The sequence below is a fragment of the Phyllostomus discolor genome, chromosome 2 (genome assembly GCF_004126475.2).
Source record: "Phyllostomus discolor isolate MPI-MPIP mPhyDis1 chromosome 2, mPhyDis1.pri.v3, whole genome shotgun sequence".
NCBI classification, from domain to species: Eukaryota; Metazoa; Chordata; class Mammalia; order Chiroptera; family Phyllostomidae; genus Phyllostomus; species Phyllostomus discolor.
This window is the reverse complement of record NC_040904.2, coordinates 6,124,488-6,148,337: the sequence shown is the minus strand read 5'-3', so window position 1 is coordinate 6,148,337 and position 23,850 is coordinate 6,124,488. Positions and strand designations below refer to the sequence as shown.

At 50.9% G+C, this 23,850-nt stretch overlaps 1 protein-coding gene, 1 non-coding gene and 1 pseudogene across 2 annotated transcripts; 2 read left to right on the top strand and 1 right to left on the bottom strand.

Moving 5' to 3' along the window:
- The first annotated feature begins 731 nt into the window (after nt 1–731).
- LCA5L (lebercilin LCA5 like) lies at nt 732–23,457 on the top strand. The gene is made up of 7 exons (XM_036017443.1): nt 732–1,072; nt 7,199–7,713; nt 10,525–10,662; nt 17,645–17,729; nt 19,335–19,441; nt 19,606–19,723; nt 22,036–23,457. The coding sequence occupies exons 1-7, from the start codon at nt 748–750 to the stop codon at nt 22,755–22,757; spliced, it is 2,010 nt and encodes a 669-aa protein (XP_035873336.1). The 5' UTR covers nt 732–747; the 3' UTR covers nt 22,758–23,457.
- LOC114490636 lies at nt 13,149–14,306 on the top strand (annotated as a pseudogene).
- LOC114491286 lies at nt 21,558–21,771 on the bottom strand. Its single transcript, XR_003684072.1, has one exon. It is a non-coding gene; the product is annotated as a small nucleolar RNA U3 (small nucleolar RNA).
- Nucleotides 23,458–23,850: the final 393 nt, after the last annotated feature.

The window sequence follows — 23,850 nt, the reverse complement described above, 5'->3', positions numbered from 1 at the left end:
TGCTAAACACATGGAAATTTTTCACTCGGTACATTTTCTTCCAAAGAGTTCCCACCCCTGGGTGATTTTCTCATGCAAATTAGCATGTTTTTCTGAATTGCTGCTTCTGTCATCATGCTGAATACAATCAGGGAAATCATACTCATGTTATAGGAGTCTAAGTAAAACATGAAAAGGCATGCAAATTTCCTGAACGAAAGCATTCATATCCTTATAATCGTGGGTCAAGTGCATTAACCCTAATCTGCAGACGTGTTCCACCTCAAAGGTGCGCGACCTCACCCTCAGCAAGTGCACGCACGTGCGCCTGGACAAACACGTCTGGGGGTCGCACACGTCAAGTTCCGCCCCAGGCCCCCAGACTCAGGGAGTGCTGTCACTTCCTTTGGCTCTGACCAAGGCAAAAAAAAAAAAAAAAAAGAAAAGCCAACAAACAGCCAGGCCGAGAGAACGAGAATATAATTCACTAATTCATACATTGTTGTCAGTGTCTTTACCCAATATGAACTTTATCCTATATCGCCTGTGCATATAATTTCACCAAAGTCTGGGCTTAGGCATCCTCTATTTTATGTAGAAAAATATGAAATGTAACAGCCAAACTGGAACGTTCCCAGAAAGCGCTTCGATAGAAGGTGTTGTTTCACGTCCTTAATGATTCATTGTAGTCACACGCCATAAAGCATAGGCTAGTTTCAGCGTGAACAGCCGTACACCTGCCCACACTTTCCTTCCTCTAGGTGTGCCATGCCTTCGGCTGCTACCGCAGAAACCCACGCGGACGAGCATCTCCCCAGCGTGGCCTCCGAGAACAGCCGGCGGTCGGCGGAGCCCGGGGGCAGCCCCGGCACGGCCGCCAGCCCAGGGCCCCGCCACGCGTCCTCCGGGAGCGCCGCAGGCAGCCGGTCCCCCTGCTCCTTCCGGAGCTTGAGTTCTTACGACGACTACTCGGAGGACTTTCTCTCGGAGTGTTCGGAAACCGCTGTCCACAGCAACTACTCGGAGAAGCCTGCGGTCAAGGGGGAAAAGGAGGAGAAGAAAAACTGCGTTTCTCAAGTCTCCCAACGTAAAGGTAAGAAGCTACGAGTCCCAACCGAGAGCAAAGGTGAGGTTACGGTGACATTATTTTTAATGCACTAATATTTGACAGCGGCCCATACCGTTTTGTCATTCCTCCATATTGTAAATGCGAGTTCTAAGTGAAGTGTAGTAGGAGGAGTTAGGAAAGAGAGGAACTAAGAATAATTAACAGAAATAACAGAAAGCGAGGTGTCAAGTGTAACGCCGTCTCGCACGGCTTACTGCTGGGGCCCTCGAGTGAGGCTGGCTCCGTTTTTTAGTTAACAGGTGGCCCCGTTACAGAGCACCACCGTACCTGGATTTCACGGGCTTCTTGCCTCTCTTCCCAGCTGAAGAACCCCAGTTCGGATCCCCAAAGAACCACACACTCCTGCCTCGGCAGCCCAAGAAGACGGTCTCCAAGTCCGGTGAGGCATGCTGGCCCCAGAGGTCACTGACAATGTCATTTCCTGGTGGACTGTAGAAGTGCCGTCACCGTCCGCTCCTAAGGGTCCAAATTAGAGCCGGCCCTGTGACAGCCCCGGCCTCCCCACTCCCTCCGGCCTCCCGGCCCGATGGGATGACTCCCCGCAGGGCAGGCAGTCCTGGGCTCACGCCTATTCCTTATGCCGGACACAGCCGGACTCTTCCCCACTGTGACCGCGAGAACGGCCATCAGTCAACAGCTGGAAGATAGAGCCTGGGGGGGGGGGGGCTGGGGGGGGCACATCCAACTGCCACCCCCAGCCCCTGACCAGGAGACCAGGAAGGACCCTCTGTGCCACCTCTGGGCCCTCAAGCATCTGTGGTTCCCCCGCTTCCCAGCCGGAGAGCAGGGATTCTGAGCCTCAGAGCTGTGCCTGCGAACCGCACGAAACGCCGGCATGGTCTCTGTCTGTCTGCGTTTGTGGGCTCTTCTAGGGAGAGGGGCCCACGGCTTCCAGCAGGTTCTTAACAGGTCAGAAGCCCCTTCTCTGGCAGGCGAGGCCGAGGGCAGGAGATGCGAAGCGCGGCACCCGCTGTCCCAGCGGGCTCCAGGGTCTGGGAGAGGTCAGCGGTCTCAGCAGGACACACGGGGCAGTCCGCCCCCGCAGCTGCCCGGGCCTCGGCTGCCTTTGAAACACACGAAGCTCCGAACGCCAAATGTGTCTCCAACCTCTGGCACCACAGCTGATCTGGCAACAGAAACCTGGTGTAAATGGACGTGGGACTGGTCTTGATCTATTTCACTCAGTGTGAATAGTCACATTTATTTCAAAAACTATGCTTTGATTCAAGTCTGCTGTCCCTGACCATAGTGGGAAGGAAGCACCATGGAAAATACCATACACGCACCTTAAAAGATAAAACCCCCAAATCCAGGAAGGTGTGCCCCCCGCCCGGGTTTACGGCCAGGGCTCGTGGGTCCCCACTGCATGTTACACTGAGCCTGTGCTTTGTGGGACAGAGAGAGGGCAGTTAGCATTTGTGAAACTCTCTATGACACGTGAACTGCATTTTGAGTTCTAAGCACCTTAAACTTTAACTTTTAAAAATCGACTTCTCAATTATTTGTTCCACAGATGTTTCCTGTGTGTTATGTGTTTTATACAAGATACCTGTTCATAGATCAGGAGCAAGCTAAATTAATTCAGCCACCTGAATTATCAGAATTCTGAAGGGGGCTCCTTTGTGTATGAATACTCTGAAATTATGTTAAATACTGGATGCATTTTTTAAGATTTTATTTATTTAGAGAGAGGGGAAGGGAAGGAGTAAGAGAGAGAGAGAAACATTAACATGTGGTTGCCTCTCACGTGCCCCTCACTGGGAACGTGGCCCACAACCCAGGCATGTGCCCTGAATGGGAATCGAACCGGCAACCCTTTTGTTTGCAGGCCTGCGCTCAATCCACCGAGCTACACCAGCCAGGGCTAGGTGCATCTTTAACTCAAATTACATGCTCCCGAGGGTGCATTATGAACTTAAAACACTTGTAACATTAAGCTTTGTCACAGAATGATAAATTATTGCCTTCATTTATCCTTTCATTCTTTTGTTCTCTGACCGCTCGTGTTCTGCATGTGTTAGTCAAAGAAATTTAAGCAGCAAGTAATGAATATAATTCTAACCCAAAGCAAAGAAGCTGAATCTTTTAGCCAGTGCAGCTCCTTCTCAACTGGGCGTTCAGCATCTGTTCAGCTTTCTCCTGTGCTGGAAGTAGGTGTCTGACCCTTGGGGGCTGGGAACACTGGGTCAGGAGCCACCAAAGGAGACCTGGAATTCACTAAAGAACAGTAACATCAGCCCTGGCTGGTGTGGTTCAGTGGGTTGAGCACCAGCCCATGAATGGAAAGGTCACAGGTTCGATTCCCAGTCAGAGTACATGCCTGGGTTATGGGCCAGGTCCCTGGTTGGGGGCGTGTGAGAGGGAACACATCGGTTTTTCTCTCCATCTCTTTCTCCCTCCCTCCCCCTCTCTCTGAAATAAAAAGATAAATAGCAAGTCATATATTCCTACAATTTAATTTTCAAAAGCTGGTGATTTCCTTCTTTTGTAGAAAATATATCTTTAGCACTCTTTCAATTATACAGAGTGAGGTAAACGTAGGTTTTACAGTTTGTAGAGAAAATAATACGATAATTAATAAATAATGATACAAGAATAAACTGTGTTTTGCACACTCACAACTATAAACCTACTTTTGGTCACCCCTGTATGTCCCTTGTTAATGTGCTTTGTCAGTACAATGCCAAAATGTGTGGCAGTCATTCCAACATAGTTGGCGTACTGGAAGGAGGTCCTGTCACCACACCGGGTGCGGGGACACCGTTAGGCCCGCTGTCTGTCGTCCGCAGCAGGCGGGAGGGGTGGTGAAGAGACCCTCCCAGACGGACTGATGCCAGGAACTAGGGAGGGCAGAAAGGGCAAAGGCCCTCTCTCGGCCCCTCCCTTTCTGCTGGTCCTTGTGGAAAAGGGCACGTCCATTAAGGGGAAGTTACCTGGAAGAGAGGGGACCTGGTGGAGGACGGGCCCACAGGAGTGAGTGGGAACCGGCTCCGGATAAGGAGCAGAGCCAGACCAAGGGTGCGGGAGGCCTTGGGAAGGGAACGAGACACTGAAAGCAAAGAGGGAAAGGCCAGGAGAGGCGCTAGGGAGGCCAGGGAGGCCAGGGGAAGGAAACAGCATGGGCCGGGAGGACAGCAGCCCTTTGCACCCGAGGGGCTGGGGGTGAGGGTGACCCCAGGAGGAGGCAAGCTGGGGCCAGGGAAGGGAGATTGCAGGCACATCCATAGAGCCGTTCCGAAGAGCAGTGCCTTGTCCGTGATGTGAAAAGTGCCTTTTCTGGTTCACTATGGACTTAAATGTACACATCTCTGAGGAAGTAACTTAAATTGAGTGTTTTAGTTCAGTGGTTTAAAAATTAAGCATCCTGCCCTGGTCCGTGTGGCTCAGTTGGTTGGAGCATCATCCTATAGTCCAACAAAGGTCACAGGTTCGATTCCCGGTCAGGGCACATGCCCACGTTGTGCGTTCAATCCCCCATCTGGGTGCATAGGAGAAAGCAACCAATCAATGTTTCTCCTTCACATCAGTCTCTCTCTCTCTCCCTTCTCCCTCCCTCTCTCTCTCTCTGGATAATTTCAAATCCAGAAATTATGTCTTACCTTTATTATGTATAGTTTAGGATAATGAGATATAAAACATTAAGGACTAAATTATAGTTTAATTTTCTGTAAGCTTTATAGTTATATAAGTGTGCATGATAAATGTAATATAAATATGCTGTCTACCACTCAAACACCAAGTGGTACCTTTACCTTTCTGAAGCAAGCTGACTCATCCTCTCAGACCTGCCCAGTAGTGCAGACACGAACATTTGGGGGAGGGCCTCTGGCCCTTCATCTTCTCCACTTCTGGGTTCCTTGTCCAGGCCTATGTGACCTTTGAAAGGCTAACAGCTCCTCTCTTCAAAGCCCCCACATGCTGTGTGCACACCCCCACCCGTGGCCTCGGCGGTGCCCCGGGGCTGTGGGGTTCCTCCCCAGGGGCCCACCCACTCTAACTGCCCACCTACAGCCACTTGGACACACACGAGACAGGGACACAAGCCTCACTGCCCATGTGACCCCCCACCCCTCACCCTCTAGTCTCCGGGAACTCTCTCTCCTGTCCAGGGCCACCTCACCCAAGAGCTGGAAGACATTGCAAGCTGGAGATCAAGTTCGGTCATGCTGGGCACGGTGGGAAACATGGGAGTCGCCACCCACCCCTGTTTTAACCCAGCCTGGGTCTAGGGCTCCCCTAGCCAGTGCCCAGGCTGTGCAAGTGGTGACCTTGCCACAACCGTGACACCTGTTCCCTGGCCTTCTAGTGTGTGTCACGGAGTCTGGCCCGCTCTGCCTTCCAGTTTTCATTGTCCTCAGAAGCTGACCCCCAAATACTCACATATCCAACCCTAGCCCCTCCTAAATTGTTACCAGTGGGAAAACAAGTACCACTGGAGGCACACTGTGAAGGCAGTTCGTCGGTTCTCGATGTGATGCAGATGCTGTGATGGCGGTCAAATCTGTGTGCCCTATGACAGCCCAGGTTCTAACACACTACCCCAGCACACACCCTCTGCCTCGTCTGGCTCACTGCGTCCGTCCCAGGCAGGGTCGCTGTCCCGTACCAGACAGACGAGGCTGGGTCTCAGAGGACGTGCCCACATTTGGCCGAGGCCCTAAGGACCCCAGTGACCTCGGGCATGGCGTTCCCTTCTCTCTCCAGGATGAGGACCAGATACTATAGATTCTACAGTTCAGTTTCAACCTCTCTCTCTCAGACAACAGATGCACTAATTCAGTCATACCTCGGTACTTGTTGGCTTCAGGACTCGTCAAACTGTACTCTCAATTTGACGAGAAAAGTGTCTGCGCTCGGTGCTTGCTCGCCACTCGGAGCCCCTCCCTCCCAATGAAACAGAGGTCCATGGGTCAGCCTCTCGCTCGGTGGCCCGCAACCAGCTCGGTGCTCACCGGTTTCAGCACCTGTCATGAGTTCCAGAACGAATCAACAACGAGTTACCACTGTGTGTGCACATGCCTGTCCACATATGTTTACATGCACAGAGGCACATATACCATACAAAGGCACGTCGACAGGGGGCAGTGGCACAGGCACACAGACCTGGGCTCTGTCCCACTTACTAGCCTTGTGCCCTTTGACAAGGGACATCGCTAAGCATCAGCGTGTTCTTCTTTCAAATGGTATGACAGGCCCTGGCCCAGAGACACCAGAGTTGCAGGTTCAATCCCTGGTCAGGGCACATACAAGAATCAACCAACAAGTGCATAAATAAGTGGAACAACAAACTGATATTTTAAAAAATAAATAATTAAATGGGATAACAATGCAGTAATGTTACACATACATTTGACATTCTCAAATTCAACTATAGAAACTTGGTACTTATCAGTTTGCTAGAATAGTGTTTAGAAACATTTTGTTTAAACTATACCCCTGAACACAGGTCCCCTAAGCACTTTATTTAGTGCCAAAGTAATGGAGGAACAATGGTCTTTGTTGGATTTATTGAGAAATGGAATGCCTGCATATATATATACACACACTCACGCAGCGTGATGGCTTTTAGAGGATCTTTCTGCATATGTGACATCTTCGTACGCAACACTGGGCCCCAGCGTGACACTCCCACTACCTCCGAACATTGTTACAAGGTTCACATCAGCTGATCTCTATAAAGCATTTAGTTCAACAGCTGACATACGGTAAGCACTTAATAAATGTTACCTCTTATCATGAATTTTAGCCTAGCTTCATAAAAGAAGTAAGTATAGGCTTCAAGAGTCAAAGAAGACCTGGTTTTCAATCCACGGTGTCCCTTTGAGGTTACATAGCCCTGGGCAGCAGACTTAAAACGCCCAGCTGCAAAACAGACCCCTGCCGACCTAAGGTATTAAACGGGATATTGTGTATGAAGTACCTAGCCTCAGCGTGGGCAGTCATCAGACATTGGTTCTCTCCCTTTTAGATTTCATGAGCAGGTATGACCATGCAGGAGGGTGGGGGGTGTCGTACATTTGTATTTGCATATCTGCCTATCTGTAGAGATGGGGATGTTACTAGTAACAAACTGGATTATCTGCTCAACAGGCCAGAAGGAGATCTCAGCTGAAAGCAAGCACAGCCGGAATGCATCGAATTTAAACTCCAAGATCAGCACGACTGTCCAGAGAAGAGAGGCTGTGACTTACCGCATACTCTCAGCAAGGCTCCACAGAATCAAAGAACTGAAGAACGAACTGGCTGACATACACCGGAAACTGGAAGCCACGGTTGTGGAAAACCAGTTTTTGAAACAACTTCAGTTCAGGCACTTGAAAGCCATAGGAAAATATGAGACTTCACAGAATAACGTACCTCAGATCATACTTAAACATCAGAATGAAGTTAAAAATTTAAGGCAGCTACTCAGGAAATCCAAAGAGAAGGAAAGAACTGTATCCAGGAAACTGAGAGACACCGAGAACGAGTTGCTGAAAACCAAAGACGCCCTGCAGGCCCTCCAGGCGCTGTCTGAAGACAAAAGTCTCGCGGAGAGGGAAGAACTGACTCAGAGATTGGCTAGTCTCACGACGAAAATGGAGGAAAATGACCAAAAGCTACAGGTCTGTATGGCACAGGCCCAGACACGTTAAGGTTCCAGAATGAATCCAGAGGGGTGTGCGTGCATGTTTGCACGCCAGCTAGCAAAGCCCAGCTAGCAAAGCCCCGCCACGTGCCTCGCCACGTGCCTGGCCCCGCAGGCCTTGGCGGCGGGGCTGTTGTCCGCTGGGGGGTGGGAAGCGTGGTGTGGAGGTCGGCTTGAAGGAAGGACAGAGGAGCTCAGAGCTGGGAGTGCCTTTAGGCTACAGCGAGCAAGCCTGGGGCTCTTTATCCGGACAGGGCGGTTCTCTCCTGAGCAGGGACCTTCCTCCCCTGGAAGGGATGTGTTGTGCTGTGCTGTACTGTGTTGCGTTGTGTTGTGCTGTGCTGTGTTGTGCTGTGTTGTGTTGTGTTATCTTGTGCTGTACTGTGTTGTGCTGTGCCATGTTGTGTTGTGCTGTGTTGAGCAGAGACCTTCCACCACTGAAAGGGCTGTGCTCTGTTGTGTTGTGCTGTGTTGTGCTGTGTTGTGCTGTGTTGTGCCATGCTGTGCTGTCTTGTGCTGTGCTGTGCTGGGCTGCGCTGGGCTGGGCTGTGCTGTGCACAACCTGCCTGAGAAAAACCAACCCTCTTCTTCAAACTCTTTATGGAAAGGCTGCGTCCCTGAAAACCTCACGGCACACCCCTCACTCCCTGTCCTTACGCTCTCTGTCATCGGTTTGTCCTGTCACCGCCACGCAGGCACCTTTGGTGTTTTAGAAATAGAAATTTTCCCCACATAATACTGCTGGGAACAGAGAGGGAAAAAGGAATTAAAATAATCGAAGAAACGAATGGATTGATTTTCCTTGGCAAATGCATGGTTGTCCAAAGCTTGGGGATTCCATTTGAGGGATGATTTATCCGAACACCTTGATTATAATGAGAATTCTGCTTATTTTCCATCAGATAGGTTTTGGTCTCTTTAGACATAAACTGTAAGTGCAGTTAATTTACTATTTAATTCTTTAACATGCTATGGTAAGAAACCAGTATTTTCTGTGATCTTGAAATCATTAGAAAACACCAATTCCTGTCACTCACTTTTTAAATCTCAGTTGTCTCTTCCTTGGGAAAATCCTCCTCCGTTTCCAAAGAGAATTTTCTCCCCTAAGGTGGACACATGAGCAGCAGAAAATAACCAGCAACTTGGTTTTCACGCGTGCACGTGGGGCATCACCGTTCTTTTATGAGGCCTTTCAGGTGACATTGGGTCCATGTTAGCACATGCCTGTCATGTAGAAGTAAATGTATTTTTACCTCATCTACACGTTTTTACATCTATAAACAAAACAAAGAGAATTCAAGAAAGTGAGTGTTTTCTTATCAGAAGCACTTGGTTGTATGAGAAATTCCACTTGGTTGTAAGGCATTTTATGTTGGGGGGGGGGCAGAATGTGGGCCAAAACGTGTATTTTGTTAAGGTTAACATTTTAAGGACTGGGGTTTTTAGTGATCATTGCATTGTTTTAGCTCACCATGTTTCCCACCTTCCTTTAATGAGAAGGAACTGATGTTACAATGAGGGAAATGACACTTGATGAACACAAATGAAAGAGAAAGAAAGAAAAGGCCTTTGGCCACGCCTGTGCCAAAGTCCAAGCCAAGCGGTGGTTCCCCGGTGACGCGGTCCCCAGTGACGCGGTTCTCCCTCCAGAGCGGCGGCGAGCCTGCCCCCTGCGAGTCCTGGGCGTGGGTGGCGCTCGTGCTGACTCAGCAGTCCCCCTCCCACCCCCTGGTCTGTGTGTGGCCCCGTGAGTCCCCGAGACAGCTTGCGCCCCAGTGAGCAGCCCCACAGCCCACGGTGGTCTGCCCCGACGCTGCACAGCCCTTCAGAAAGAGAGGCTTGGGAGACTTTTAAAGAATACAGCAGGTCCCCAAATAATGTTTCCTTCACCACTGCTTCACCGCAACCCTGAGCAGAAAAAGTCACGGGTCCCTGGCGGGGGCCGCTGTCTCTGAGGAGTTTGCATTTCCTCCCCCCACGGCCGCGTGGGCTTTCCCTGGGGGCCCCGGTTTCCTCCTGCACCCCAGAGATGTGCACCTGCAGGGAACCGGTGTGTCTCCCACGTCCCAGCGTGAGTGGGTGTGGGTGTGGGTGTGCGTGTGCCCTGCCCTGGAAGGGCATGCCGTCCAGGGTGGGGCCCCACTGGCTCCCTGAGCTGCTGGCCACACATGACCCCAAACTGGAATCAGAGCGTCAGAGAAGAATGATCTTGTTTTTCTTCATCTTTCTTCAATGTATGCATAGCTCACATTTCTGTCAGTGTTTACTATTAGGATGCTTTTGGTCTTTATTGAGAGGGTTGGTGATGTCTTTATGACCAGAACTCTGCCATAGGAATGTAACTCTGATTTATACCAATTGGCTTCATTATACATGTGACTTCGCTTAAAGTCACAGTTTCCAGGAGCTCGCTGACCTGTCAGGTGGGGACTCGCCGTACCCGATGCCGGGGTAACAGAGCCCTTCCCGTCAGCAGGACTGCCTCGGTCGGACGGTGACACTGAGTACGTGTATCGATTTTCAGAGCGTGTTCAAAAACTGTTTCATCAAATTCCAGAACATAAAAGACATTCGGTTCAAAACATGATGTTTATTCTCTAAAGTCATGATCTGGGGTTTTGGCTTTCGGGGGTTATATTTATTTCTACTCTCTGTCCCCCAATCAAATCATCCCTAACACTGTATTAAAAAGTTGCGCTTCTCGTCGATGTAGTTGGTCCCACTACAGTGGGAGCTTTTAGTAAACGTGCACTGGCTACAGAAGAGCTGAAACGTGTGTTGTTTGCAGAACTTGGAGAAGCAGCTGAGGTTGAAGACGAAAGCCTTCGGCCGGCAGCTGGCCACGGAGACCCAGAAGACTCTGGTCGCCCAGGCAGCTAAGGAGGCGCTGCACAAGGAGGTCCGGCGCCTTCAGCAGAAGCTTAAGGTACTTCTTTGCAAGCAAAATGTAACAAAATCTGTGAAATCCTGCTTCCCAAATTGTCAGAGCTATGTATGCCTATCATATCTGTAAACTATTTAACTCGGGGAATATGTTTCTCAACGGTTTTCCCTACAGCCGTATGAGCTGTATGAACAGATGGAGAACCTGAAATTACTAAGATGCATTAGCAGCCGGTAAACGTGTGCTTCATTAGCAAAAGTAAAGCTCTCCCCTGTTCATTGACAGCACTTTGTAATGTGTTCATTTCATCACATGATGTAATGTTATTGTGTTTTCTTAATATTTTCATGGAACCCAGGGTAAGTTTTTAAATTTAAAAATTAACTTATAATGTTAAAATAGTTAGAGTAATTTGCAAATGGGCTTGAAAAGCTGTCTTTTAAAGCGTTTTAACAATGAGGATTAAAAATATTTTTTCAGACTTCTGCTATGTCTGCCTTCCAGATTTCTAAAACGGCCAACAAGTTGCAAAAGCTAGATAAGACACTTAAGAAATATAAATATGGCTTTATCAAGCTTCACCTAGTAAATCCAAGCTTGATTCTCTGAGGCAAGAACTTTGTTCGGACCTTTCCCCGGGAGCCTCCAGGGCGCTCAGAGCAGGAGAGAGGGATGAGCGGGGAGAGCTGGCTGTCTCGGGTTTCCCTTTGTAGGGCTAGGAGAGAGTGGGTTCTTCCTTCTTTGGGGTCTCAGGGAACTTCAGAGAGTGCACTGTGCCCAGAACTGGGCATGACTGACTCGGACTCCAGCCCACAGGGTCCATGTGCTGTGGCTGCGACAAACAAACTCACTCGGACTACGGAAGTCCCGTGGAGGAAAAGGGACAGCATGGCCACCCTCTGAGTGAGAGAGAGGGACCCAATCCCCACCTGGACAGGCTTTTATTGCTTTTCTGAGTACATGACATCAAGGACGGTCCTCATTTACTATGCACAGGTTCGCTGTAGGTGATTACCTTTTACAGGTAACTGCCTCGACCGGCGCAGAGTGGGGGTCCCTGATTGGGGTCAACGGGAAATGAAGAAAACCACAACACAGACAGTTTAAGGAAAAGTGGGGACGAGGTGGGACATTGTCCTCTGATGGAGAGACAAAGAGCCCTGAACGTGGTTTCTGCGCCATTTGACAGGGGTTGGTTAGACGGAGCTCAAGGACGGCTGGCAAACTTGGGGAGCTGCTGCAGGCACAGACTGTTCCGCTCCCCGGCTATCTAACTGACAATACGTCTTCTGCAAAAGTTACAGCGCATTCAGCTGAGGCTTGCGGTTATCTGTCTCCCGTCAACCCCTGCGGGTTCTGGGGTTCCGGGTTCTGGCTGTGGTCCGCTGCTGGCTTGGCCTGCCTAGCAGATGCAAGCAGTGCGGCTTCGTCAAGCCCTCGGCCTTGGCTATGATGCCAGCCTTCACCGCCCCCCACAGATAACAGGAAGGAATGTCACTAGCTACATCAAAGGGTGTTTGCAGATGCAAGGGGAGAGGTGGTTGAACTTGTTACACTCCATACCTAGGAGGTTTAGCACAGACTTTAGGAAGCTATCTTAAAAATACGCAGTAAACATTTGCTGCCTCAATCCAGGGTGAGGGAGTTTTAGCAACAAGCAAGCCTCAGAGCCGCCTAGGTACCATGCAGGCCTGGTTTCCCACGGGAGAACCGATCCGTGGATTTGGCTTCCCATGTGCTGACTCATGCCTGTCGGTTTTCCAATAGTGCTGGGCTACATTCACCATGCCACATGGAACAGTTCCCTATATATGACTGTAGCAACCAGCTCAGAAAGCTAACAGAAAAAGCTTTAAGATCCACTGGTTGGGGCAAACGTACATACACACACACACACACACACACACGCATAGGAGACACAATCAGGGAATTTTAACATAAATGTTGTGCTTTCATATGTCGCCATATGCACGCATATAAATAGTATGTAGTCATTAAAAAACAATTTAACACAAGGAGGGGTGGGAACAGAGGGAGGTGGGGAGGGCTGGGGGGTGGGCTAGGATGAGGAAGAGGCAGAAAACTGTACTTGAACAACAATTAAAATAAAAAAAAACAATTTGCCCTGGCTGGCGTAGCTCAGTGGATTGAGCGTGGGCTGGGAACCAAAGTGTCCCAGGTTTGATTCCCAGCCAGGGTACATGCCTGGGTTGCAGGCCATAACCCCCAGCAACCGCACATTGACGTTTCTCTCTCTCTCTCTATCTCCCTCCCTTCCCTCTCTAAAAATAAATAAATAAAATCTTTAAAAAAAAACAATTTAACAGGAGAAATACTTATTGAAATGCTTAGTGAAAAGATACAAAATCCTATATACAGTAGGATCCAAATTTATTTTTATAGAGTAAATAAACCTACACAGAATGCATTTCTGTGCATGTGTAAAAGGAAATGAGGAATCCATACAGCAATAAGGAACAGTCTCCAGGACATATTGGTAAGTGAAGAAAGGAAGGCAGAGGAAGTGTGTAGTATGCTATTATTTACGAAAAGGAAGCAGTACAGCCCACACCGAGTTAGCAACCTAAGCCGCACCTGCTGCCTCCCACCACTCCCCCGCCAGGGATCCCTGCAAACTGAGCAAGCTGTGAGCCTCAGGCCTTCATGAAAATGTGTAGGCAGGATCCGGGCAGTCTGCATCCCAAGGAAATGCACTTCCTTAGGGAGTGGGCAGAGAGCATGGGTGGTAAAATACCACCTGCCACTCATAAAATCAATCAGAAGAAAAGAAGGAAGCAAAAACAGTAGAAGGTGGAGGAAGACATAAAAACAGACAAACCGTCAAGTGAGGAAAGTGATCCAGCAATTGACGATGAGGATGGGAATGAAGCGGACACCGACGCCCTCCAGAAATGGAAGGTGAAAAAGGTAGAGATAACCGAGATTCGGGATCAGGCAACGAATAAAAAAGCGGCTGCCATCGATGCCCTAAACGATGGTGAGCCACAGAAAGCCACTGGCTTGTCCACAGGTGCCTGCCATCAAGCTGAATCCTCGCTCGGCCACTCTGTATGCCAGGAGAGCCAGTGCCGTCCTCATCAAATTACAGAAGCCAAATGCTGCCATCCAAGACCGTGACAGAACTATTGGAGTAAATCCGGTTCAGCACGGCCTCATAAAGGGCGAGGGAAAGCGCACAGACTTCTGGGCCATGGGAAGAAGCAGCCCATGATCTTGCCCTTGAGTGTAAACTGGATCATGATGAAGGTGCCAGTGTGATGCTGAGAAAAGTTCAGCCAAGGGCCCAGGAAGGTGCAGAACATCGGAGCGAGCATGAGCAGAACCGTGAAGAGCGAGAGATGAGAGAAAGAGTGGAAAGGGCTGAGAAGGCTCTGGAAGAACTGGAGAGAGCCCAGAGGGAGGGAGGAGCCAGACGACAGGCAGGAGTGCAGTGCAGCTCTTTCCCAGGCGGCTGTCCTGGAGCAAGGCCCGGGCCCAGTGAAACTCTCCGTGATGCAGAGGTTCTTGCCGTCACACAAGTTCCAAAAGTCGTGGTGGCAGTCCAGGACGCGGCTCATAACCTGGCAAGTGTGTCAGAATATCAGAGCAACCCAAAGCTTACGACTCTCATCAGTACGTTGTCAGCCAGATCTGCTGGTCAAGCGTCGTGCCTTTCTGACAGATGAAGCCCTTGACGAAGGAAAGGCAACTTGGGTGGCCCAATGGATGTCACAGGGATACAAACCAGTGCGCCGCTGGCCTTCTGTGGATAAGGCTGGGGCACGCTGAGGAGAGTCCCTGCCCCTGGGACCCAAACGCAGCGGCAACGTGTGGTTTGCACTACCGTACTCTTTCAGGTAGTGTTTTCCACTGGGAGCTAGAAAGTTTGAACACTTTTAAATCTTAAAAATAATTAAAAAACAATTAAAAGGGTGTGTTAAACCCTACATTCTTCTTCACTAAAACAAAGGAAAAAAGAAAAAAAAGGAGGCAATACAAATATATCCACATATTAGCTTATTTTTTTCTATTTTTTTTAGATTTTATTTATTTATTTTTAGAGAGGGAAGGGAGGGAGAAAGAGAGAGAGAGAGAGAAACATCAGTGTGCGGTTGCTGGGGACCGTGGCCTGCAGCCCAGGCATGTGCCCTGACTGGGAATCGAACCTGTGATACTTTGGTTCGAAGCCCGCACTCAATCTACTGAGCTACACCAGCCAGGGCCCACATATTAGCTTATATTTTTAAAAGAAAAACAGCAGCAGGGTAACAGCGGACGTAGGATGGCAACTACAGTAGAAGAGACGGACACAGACCCTAGATTTCTTGACCGTCTCTTTGCTAAACGTGACTTTGGAAACTTGTAAATATTTTGCATATTCATATATGAAGCAAAAGGAAATGCAAACAAAAATTGAAAAGCATTCCCCAAAAATCCAAATGATAATGAAAACAATAAGCCCGCTGTTTCCCCCAGCGCTGACATGATGTCAGAGAAGCAGCACTGCAAGCGGCTTGTGACAAGCTGATTTTGCTTACTGCATGTGCCGAGGTGAACGGGTGAGGGCCGAGTTTTGCACGTGAGACGCTGGAGGTCGGTCAGCCTTGAAAAGGGAGGGAACTCTGACACGTGCTACAGCACAGGTGGACCTTGGGGACAGCATGCTAGGTACAGTCAGTCAGTCACAAAAAGACAGACACTGTGTGATTCCTCTTCCACGAGGTGCCTGGAGTGAGTAGTCAAAGTCACGAGACAGAGCATAGTGGTGGTCTCCCGGGGCTCTGGGAGGGGTGAGCGGGGAGTCCCTGTTCGGTGGGGACAGAGTTTCCATTTTACAAGATGGAAGGAGTTTTGGGAGTGGATGGTGGAGAGTCGCCCAGCCCCAAGTCTGGGTCGCGCTCCACGTCTAGGCTATGGGCCACAGCGAGGGCACGGACGTCAGCCTCCCACAGCTCTGAGCGAGGTCCTGCACCCCAGCCAACGTCCAGCTGCACCCCAGCCGACATCCAGATGCACCCCAGCCGATGTCCAGCTGCACCCCAGCCGACATCCAGGCTACAGGCTTACCCTTAGGAAGTGGTGTCTATTCAGACCTCGCTCCCTCCCCAACTCCCAGAAGCCCTCTCTGCTGGCCCCAACGTGGCTCCACACCGTGACCCCGCTTCCCCTTGAACTCTGAGCGCGTGCCCTTCCCTACGAAGAGTTCACGGCATTCCCTTGAGTGTTCCTAGACATGGATTTTCTTCTTATTGTTTCTCTTGATTAACCTATTGAACTCACCTGCAAGTATTGTGGATTGTGTTCTGAACCTGCTCAGGTCTTTGGTTCTGGACCCAGGCCCAGCTCTATGACCCACGACAAACTAATGTGTGTGTGTGTGTGTGTGTGTGTGTGTGTGTGTGTGTTTGTTTTAATTCACATTTAGACAGAGAGGAGGGGAAGGAGAAAGGGAAAGAGAAACATCAGTGTGTGGTTGCCTCCCATGCAACCCCGGACCAGGGACCTCCCTGCAACCCAGGCATGTGCCCTGACCAGGAATCAAACCAGCGACCCTTTGCTTCACAGGCCAGGGCTCAGTCCTCTGAGCCACACCAGCCAGGGCTGTGACCCAGCACTTAAACCTTTGTTCCAAGCATGAAGGACTGTCCTTCCCATCACCTCCTCTCGGCCTCAGCAGCCGTCCTGCACCTGCCAGTCAGCAGCTCTTGACCTTGACCTGCCGCTGCCTGCTCCCTGGGGCTAAAGGACACACTGACCCTCTAACTGATTTTCCCAGACAATCAAAACCTGCCCCTCCAACTGTCGAGGTCTCTCCTGTCTGTCCCTACTCCCCGCTGCTGGGTCCTTCCCTCCCAAGCTCTCCTCTCCGCCCGGATGTGGGCAACACCCTGAACTTGCAGGCCCACCTCCTGTTGCCGGGTTCCAGCTAAAACTCAGTGGTCTTGAGTCTGACAGGCTCACCTCGTGATGCGTGTGTAAGAAGGCGTGCTTGGCATTTAATCAGTTCCGGTTTTTCCTCAACAAGCTGGGACTTCAAACCTTTCATTTTGCCGAGGCTTTAAAGACAACATTGGGATCTGAAGCTGAGTGGCGGCGTCCGTGACCGTGCCGCGTGAATGCAGGCCTGTCTGGTGGCACGTGCCATGACCACAGAGAGCCGTCCGCGCCGGCCACGGCTGTGCGGAGTGTGGGTGGCAGGACTGAGGGCGGAGCTGCTCACCTAGTTTTATTTTAATTAGTTTATTTTTCAATGGCAGTTCACTTTTGATGATATTTTGTGCTGGGTTCAGGTGTACAGCCTAGTGGGTGGACAATCATACATGTCACGAAGTGTCCCCCGCCCGATATTTCCAGCGCCCACCTGGCGCCACGTGTGGTTGTCACGATGTTCCTGATTCTGTTCCCTGTGCTGTGCGTTGCATCCCCACGAGGTCCTGTAACTGCCAGTTTGCCTTCTCAGTCCCCTCACTGCTGTCACCCAGCCCCCACCCCCTCCTCTGTCCACCACCAGTCCACCCTCTGTGCAGATGGGTCTGTTTCTATTTTGTTTGTTCATTCATTTTGTCCCTTAGGTTTCACAAGTACGTGAAATTATGGGGTATCTGTCTCTGACTGACTTATTTCACTTAAGCATAATACCCTCTAGGTCCACCCGTGCTGTCACAAAGGGTAAGATTTCATTCTTTTTCACGTGTTTTAATTAGCTCAAATCACGACATGGCTAGTGGCCACTATATGGCACCATGGAAAAGAATAATAAATGTCAGGGGATGGGAAGAAGTGGGAGAAGCTGGCTTGGACACTTTTCCAAATTATCGTCCCAATCACAATAGTTTGTCACTCTGTGAAAAAGTGCTTTTTTGATGTCAGGAATGAAATACAGTGATATGGCCTATTTCTATTTCTGCTAGAATTAGAGATTTTACTCAGAGAATACTGAACTCACTTAAATTGCTTTCTAGAAGAAATCAAGGTTGATCAAAGCAAATATTTACAGAAAAATGGGTGTTGTGGTTCTCTCTAGGAGAAGGACAGAGAGCTTGAAATCAGGAACATCTACGCTAACCGGATACTGAAAAACTTACATGACACCGAAGATTATCCAAAAGGTATGTTTTCATTATTTTCCCTCAAACGCCTGTTCTTAAGAGTCTAGTCAGATTTTCCTAACTTCCATCACCAAAATAATGGATATTTTAAAAGTCATTTTACTAGGCATTCAAACACGTTTTGTGATTTTAGAAGAATACAGAAACCGCCGAGGCTGAGACAGCTGGAAAGGGACAGAAAAATGCGCACTCCCGCCTCCCCACCTCTGCTCAGTCCTGCACGCTCCTCCTGCAGGTCGAAGGGGGGACTTTCGGCTGCAAGCCAAGTGGCTGCCAAATACTGAACTTGCTAAGAGTATCTAGTAGCCAGGGTGTGGATCTGAAAACCAACTCTACTTAGGCAGGGTGTGCCTCGCCACAATGCACCCATCTAAGTGCTCCAGGCGATGGGTTCTGACAAACGCGCATCTATTCCCACACAACCACGGCCGCAGGCAGGCCAGGGTCCCGGCCACGTCCCGGCAGGCGCCCCCGGGCCCTCTTGGTGCTCAGCCGCCCGCATGCCTGGCCTGAGGCAGCCGCCGAGTCCCCGCTGTCGCAACGGTGTGGTTTGCCTGTTCTACGACTCCTTAGAAACAGAGTCATCAGTGGCCGCTCCCCTGTGTCCGGCTTCTTCTGCCCAGCAGCACGTTCGTCAGGTCACCCGTGCAGCTGCTGCTGCTGCTGCTGCTGCGATTGTCAGTCTGCGCCTCTTCATCCCCGAGCAGCGCTTTCCCTTCAGGACGAGGTGCACTGGCCCCCCGCCCCACGCGAGCGCCCAGCCAAACACCCCGCTCAAAGCGTAGTTGTGGCAGCAGCAACACCCGCCCTGGTTCAGTGGAAGTAACCGTGCCACTCCGTTGCGAAGGGCAACGGCCTCAGGTTCCCCGGCCTCTTCCTTCACTGGCCTCCGGCTTATAATCCGGAACAACAGCCAGCAGAGACCGTGACAAACGCAGCCAGGGGGCCATGCAAGCGGGATGATACCTCAGGGAAAGGGTGGCCTGGATTTCGGGGTCACACACCTCAGCCAGGGCCACCCGAGCTCTGGCGGGGGCAGCTCTGAGGTGGGGTGGGGGGCCCATGCCCACAGCCATGCACGTCTGAGCCCTGAACCCGGTCTGCCGGCGGGGCCGCAGGGCCCTGGGATGCGGCGCAGCCCCGCCCACCGCCTGCCCGCTTTGGAGCCGGCCACCGGCAGGCACTCCCGTAAGCTCTGTGGCCCAACACAGGACAAAACAAGGGCAGTGGCAGGGGAAACACAACGGCGGCAAATGGTGGACCGATGCTGAAAAGTTTCAGAAAATATCTAGTGTGCTCTGTTCCATGACGTTGCGCAGTGTGATTTTTTTTTTAAGATTTTATTTATTTATTTGTAGAGAGGGAAGGGAGGGAGATAGAGAGAGAGAGAGAGAAACATCAATGTGTGGTTGCTGGGGGTCATGGCCTACAACCCAGGCATGTGCCCTGACTGGGAATCGAACCTGCAACACTTCGGTTCGCAGCCCGAGCTCAATCCACTGAGCTATGCCAGCCAGGGCTCCACAGTGTAATTTTATACTAAAAATCAAGATTGCTTTCCAAATGTCAGGTGTGCTTCTTATGTGTAACATACCTGTTCTGTAGTGTCTTCAACAAAGTCAGTACAAGCGGACAGGACCGGCGCTCCAGCCACCAGTGTGAGGCACCAGGAAACCCAGAAATCCGAGGACGCCCCCGCCTGGATGACTAAGGTACGGCCCGGTTGACGTCTCGCAGCGTCTAATCAAACAGACCTCTGCGAAACCAGGCTGCAGGTGCCTGCTCCACACGGACAGTGTTTGTGGTCGTGCACCAAATACAGTTCCAAAGTGTCTGCACCCCACCGACGAGGTGTCGCTGCTCCTCTGACTTGCAGAGTAAGAAGACGACAGGAAACGCTGGTCATAGAGAAAAGCCGACGGAAACGGTCTGTGCAATTCCTCGCTACAGCAGCAAACTACCAGGCCAAGAAGGTTCCGAGAGAAAACACGAAGGTAATTGAACACCTTTTCATTCGTGTTTACCCTTACTGGTTTTTCTGAGCTGGGAATTACTGTGTATGAAAGCACACATAAAAGACATACTGTGCGAAGAATCATTATAAGACTAACACTGTGTGGCCACCATCCTAAGAAATGGAGCATTAGTGTCCCCTCGGACACACTGTGGGTCCTTCCCAACCACATCCCCCTCCCCGCCCCCAGAGAGCACCCCACCCCTCAGCCAGCTCTTCATGCCCTTGCCCGGCCACCCCGCTCCCTGTCCTCCTGCTGGTCCTTCAACCACGGGTCCGGGTTTGCAAACTGAGCAACAAACCGAACCTGGCTGAGTGCAGGGCCACTCTGCCACTAGTGGAGACTAACCGAGGACTTCCCAGAAGGGAGAGCTGGGCACAGACCGAGGCTCATCTCCCCTGAGGACACAAGGGCCCAGTCAGGGCGAGGTCCTGCCCCGTCCTGGGTGCAGAGAGCCCGTGGGTGCACGGCATCTGGCAGGGCTGCTCGGCGGGTCCGGGAGGCAGCGGTTCGGGCGGAACAGGCTGCTCAGGGGTTCCTGTCCCACGGTCCCTGGAGGTCCCCTGCAGCTCTGGGTGTAGGTCAGGGCGGAACGCTTCCGTGGGGTGCAGTGAGCCCTCGGCCCACCCAGGTGGTGGCACATGATAGGACAACACCTCCATCAGGCTGTGGCCAAGATGGGCCTAGGACCTGCTCACCGGGCATTCGCTGCCACAGGGATAGAGAGCTCCAGGGGTCTTGGAGACACCAGCCCTTAATGCTTAAGCCTCCTTGCCTCTAGACTAGTGGCCCTTTGTCTCTGGTGCGAAGCTGTCACCCTGGGATTGCAGGTCACCAGAGGGACCAGGTCTCCTCAAGGCCAGCTGGGGACCAGTGCCACAACCCAGACGAGGGACGAGGTATGCGAGCCGGCCTGCAAGCGGCGGAGGTGGGAAACAAGCATTCCACCAGTCTCCAGACTTTAACATGTAAGGGTCGTAGGGCATTATGTGAATAATCATTTAGAATTAACTATAGATCTTGCTGGCTTCTTTGCTCACCACTGATTCTTGAAACATATTTCTTCTCTTACTAGAATTCCTTTTTTTATTTGCCTGGAGCATAAATGGTTTTGTTTCAGAATGTGTTCGCATGGAACGTTTGCCAGCTTTCTGCTGTCCAGCACTGTCCCCACGAACGACTGGCCATTCTGATTTGTAATCAAACAACCGTCTCATGTGAGGAATGTGTGGGTGGCCTCTGTGGGCTTGTGCGTCGGGACTCGGGGGTGTCTTTGCCCGTAAGAGGCGAGGACCGGGAAAGGACCGCCCTTCCTGACGCAGCTGTTCCCCTTAACAACACACCGAGAAACCTTTTCCTGAGGTGGCCTGCTCACCCACCTCACTCTTGATCCCAGATGCCCGGAATTCCACAGGCTGCACGTACCCTCATTATTTAACCATGACCTGCCCGGCTTCTAGGGCGGTTCGCTGTTATTAACCATGCTCGGTAACATCCTTATGCTACACGTTGTGTACTTTAGTAAGGTTCGGTCCCAGAAGTGCAGTTGTTGTGGCTAGGCCTATATCCACAAGAAATTGTGACAAATGCCGCCAAACTGCTATCTAAATAAGCCATGCCAACTTGCACCCCCACTGATGGGGAACGGAAGCTCCAATTTCCCCGTATTCTCACCAACTCTGGAAATTACTCGCCTTTGGGTGGGTGAAAAATATCCTCATTGTCTTCACTGGTGCTACATCCAGCTAGTGGTGTTGGAACTTCTAGTGATACCTTATAGGCAAACTTTTCTTTTTCTTTTTTCTTTTTAGAAACCACCCGGACTGTGTTCTCTCCCTCTTCCCCTTCCAAAGGAAGAGAAGAGCTATCATCAAGGGCTATTGGTAGTTGCAAAAGCAACAGCAAAAGCCGGCGTCACACTCAGGAGAGAACACTGCGCCCCCTCCTGGTGGTTTCGGGTGCTCTGCACATTCTGAGAAACCCCTCTAGTCTCGAACTACAGAATGAATCCCTGAAAGTACAGTCTTCAAGTTTTTCTTTATGCACATCACCTTTCTTTTGGTTTCCTACTTCTCGAGCATGCGGTATGTTCCAGGAGAAGGCAACATTTCGTGCCTGTTAACAGCACCCTGCCCACATGCCAGAGCTGCATACATTTATCTTCTTGCCTTTTTTGTCATTTTACTGTCCTTGTCAGGAGGTATAAGGAAGTGTGGCAAACATGCATGCCACCTCGAAATAGAAGTCCACTCCTTTTAAAGGTCCCCAAATTGATCATCTTTCTAATGCAGGGTTATCGAAGGACGAGGAACACTCGAGGGCGCAAGCAGCTCCGGAGAACACTGGAAGGCAGAGAGAGAAGAAAGCAGATCAGGAGAAGCAAATCCCTTTAGAAAAAGAACAAGAACCACCCCCCGAGACAACTCAAGTCACTCACCTCGAACGGGGAGGCCAGCAGGGAGACGAAGCGGCCAAAGAAGGGCTTCCCAAAAGCCTACAGACGAGTGAGGCGGACGAGGTGCCGAACAAAACCACTGCTCCCAACATGAAAACCCTCCTCAGGCAGAGGAAGCGTTACTCATTCACGGTAGCTACTGAAAACCTGCACCACGGGCTCCCTGCTTCGGGGGGGCCCGCCCCAGGCCCCAGGAGGTGCAACCCGGGCCCAGACAGGCGGCGCGGGGCCAGGGAGGGCCCGAGGCCCGAGCACTCCGCCAGCGTGTACGAGCCCTCCTTCGGGAAGTCGTCCCGGACAAAGGCAGCGGGGGCGGCGTTCAGGGACAAAAAGAGCAGCCTGATGCGGGAGCTCTTCGGGTCAGGCTACGTCTTCAAGAAGGAGCAGGCCAGCGCTGCCAGAGAAGGGCCTGAGGAGACCTGGAAGAGCACGAAGGTGCCCCAGCCACCCCCCGGTCAGACCCCGGCCAGCAACGGTTTCGGAGACTCCAAAGTGACTGTGGTGAACTCGATTAAGTCATCCTCACCTACAGAAGGAAAAATAAAAATAATTATTTAAACAAGATCGATGTTCTACTGCATTCGGGTCTGACGGCCTGGTTCTTTTGCGCCTTCACCCTCGTGGTCTGGCGTGTGTGTCTCTGTGTTTTCGGCACATATGCTGACTTTGGGTAGTTAAGGTTTTGTTGTTTTGCTGATCTAAAGTTTAACATCCATTGTATATTAGCTAATGACAGCATCTCTAATACAAAGCTACACCTTTTTTTTCCCTATAACTGAGACGTTGCAACAGAGTTTTAAAAAAACACAGTCCAAAAAAATCGCCAAACACGTGAAAACAAGGTTTTGAGAGATCCGAGAGGAACAACATATGAGGGCCAGATCTGCAAAGACTTCGCCTGTTGGGCCCAGAAAATAAATTACTTGTTATACCCAGAAAATAAACGTTTAAAGAAATAAAAGTAGTTTTGGAAATGGAGAGGGGGGTCTCTGCCTGCGGAGTCCCCCACCCCACCCCATCCGCCACAGAGGGGAACAAGTCCACCAAGACAGGATCCGCCTGGGGAGGAAAGGCGCCAATCTCTCAAAGGAGAAGGGCCGGGAGCGTGTTCCTCAGTGGGCTCTCACTGGGTTCCGTTTGCACAGGAATACACGTAAGGCTCATCCATCATTGTCAGGCAGTAAGGATCAAACAATAGATAACATACAAAGAGCTACCAGGGCTTATTCTGAGTCAGGGTCAGTTAGCTAAGGGGCTACAAAACCCTGGGAAACAAACTCATTTCCTGCTCTGACTCTTATCAGAAAACTGAGGACATTCTTAGCAAAGTAGGTTTCACAGGATCTTATGCATTCTTTCTTAGGCCTGATCACCCCAGGGAACCCGCCCTTTCCAGCACAGGGCTGCACCGCCCTCCGGCCTTGTTCCAGGCTTAAGTCAGGCAGGGGAAGTAAGGCAGCCAAGAGACTAGGAGACTTCTCACAGACAGAATGAGGACTCGGGGCTATGTCAAAGCTGAGGGGCGAGGATCCATCACCCCCTTTTTCTATAGCCCCCCAAGTCCTTCCCTGAGGGCCCCTTCATGACCGTGCCTGTCTTAGGCCGACCCTCCCTTGAGGAATCTTACCCGTCATCGGCTAACCAGTCATCC

What these genes read in the sequence shown, in the direction of transcription:
- LCA5L (XM_036017443.1), top strand. Translation starts at nt 748, where the DNA reads ATGCCTTCGGCTGCTACCGCAGAAACCCACGCGGACGAGCATCTCCCC. An exon ending in CACCGAAGATTATCCAAAAG is followed by an intron (nt 17,730 to 19,334) that starts GTATGTTTTCAT and finishes CCTGTTCTGTAG; the next exon opens with TGTCTTCAACAAAGTCAGTA. An exon ending in TTCCGAGAGAAAACACGAAG is followed by an intron (nt 19,724 to 22,035) that starts GTAATTGAACAC and finishes TTTCTAATGCAG; the next exon opens with GGTTATCGAAGGACGAGGAA.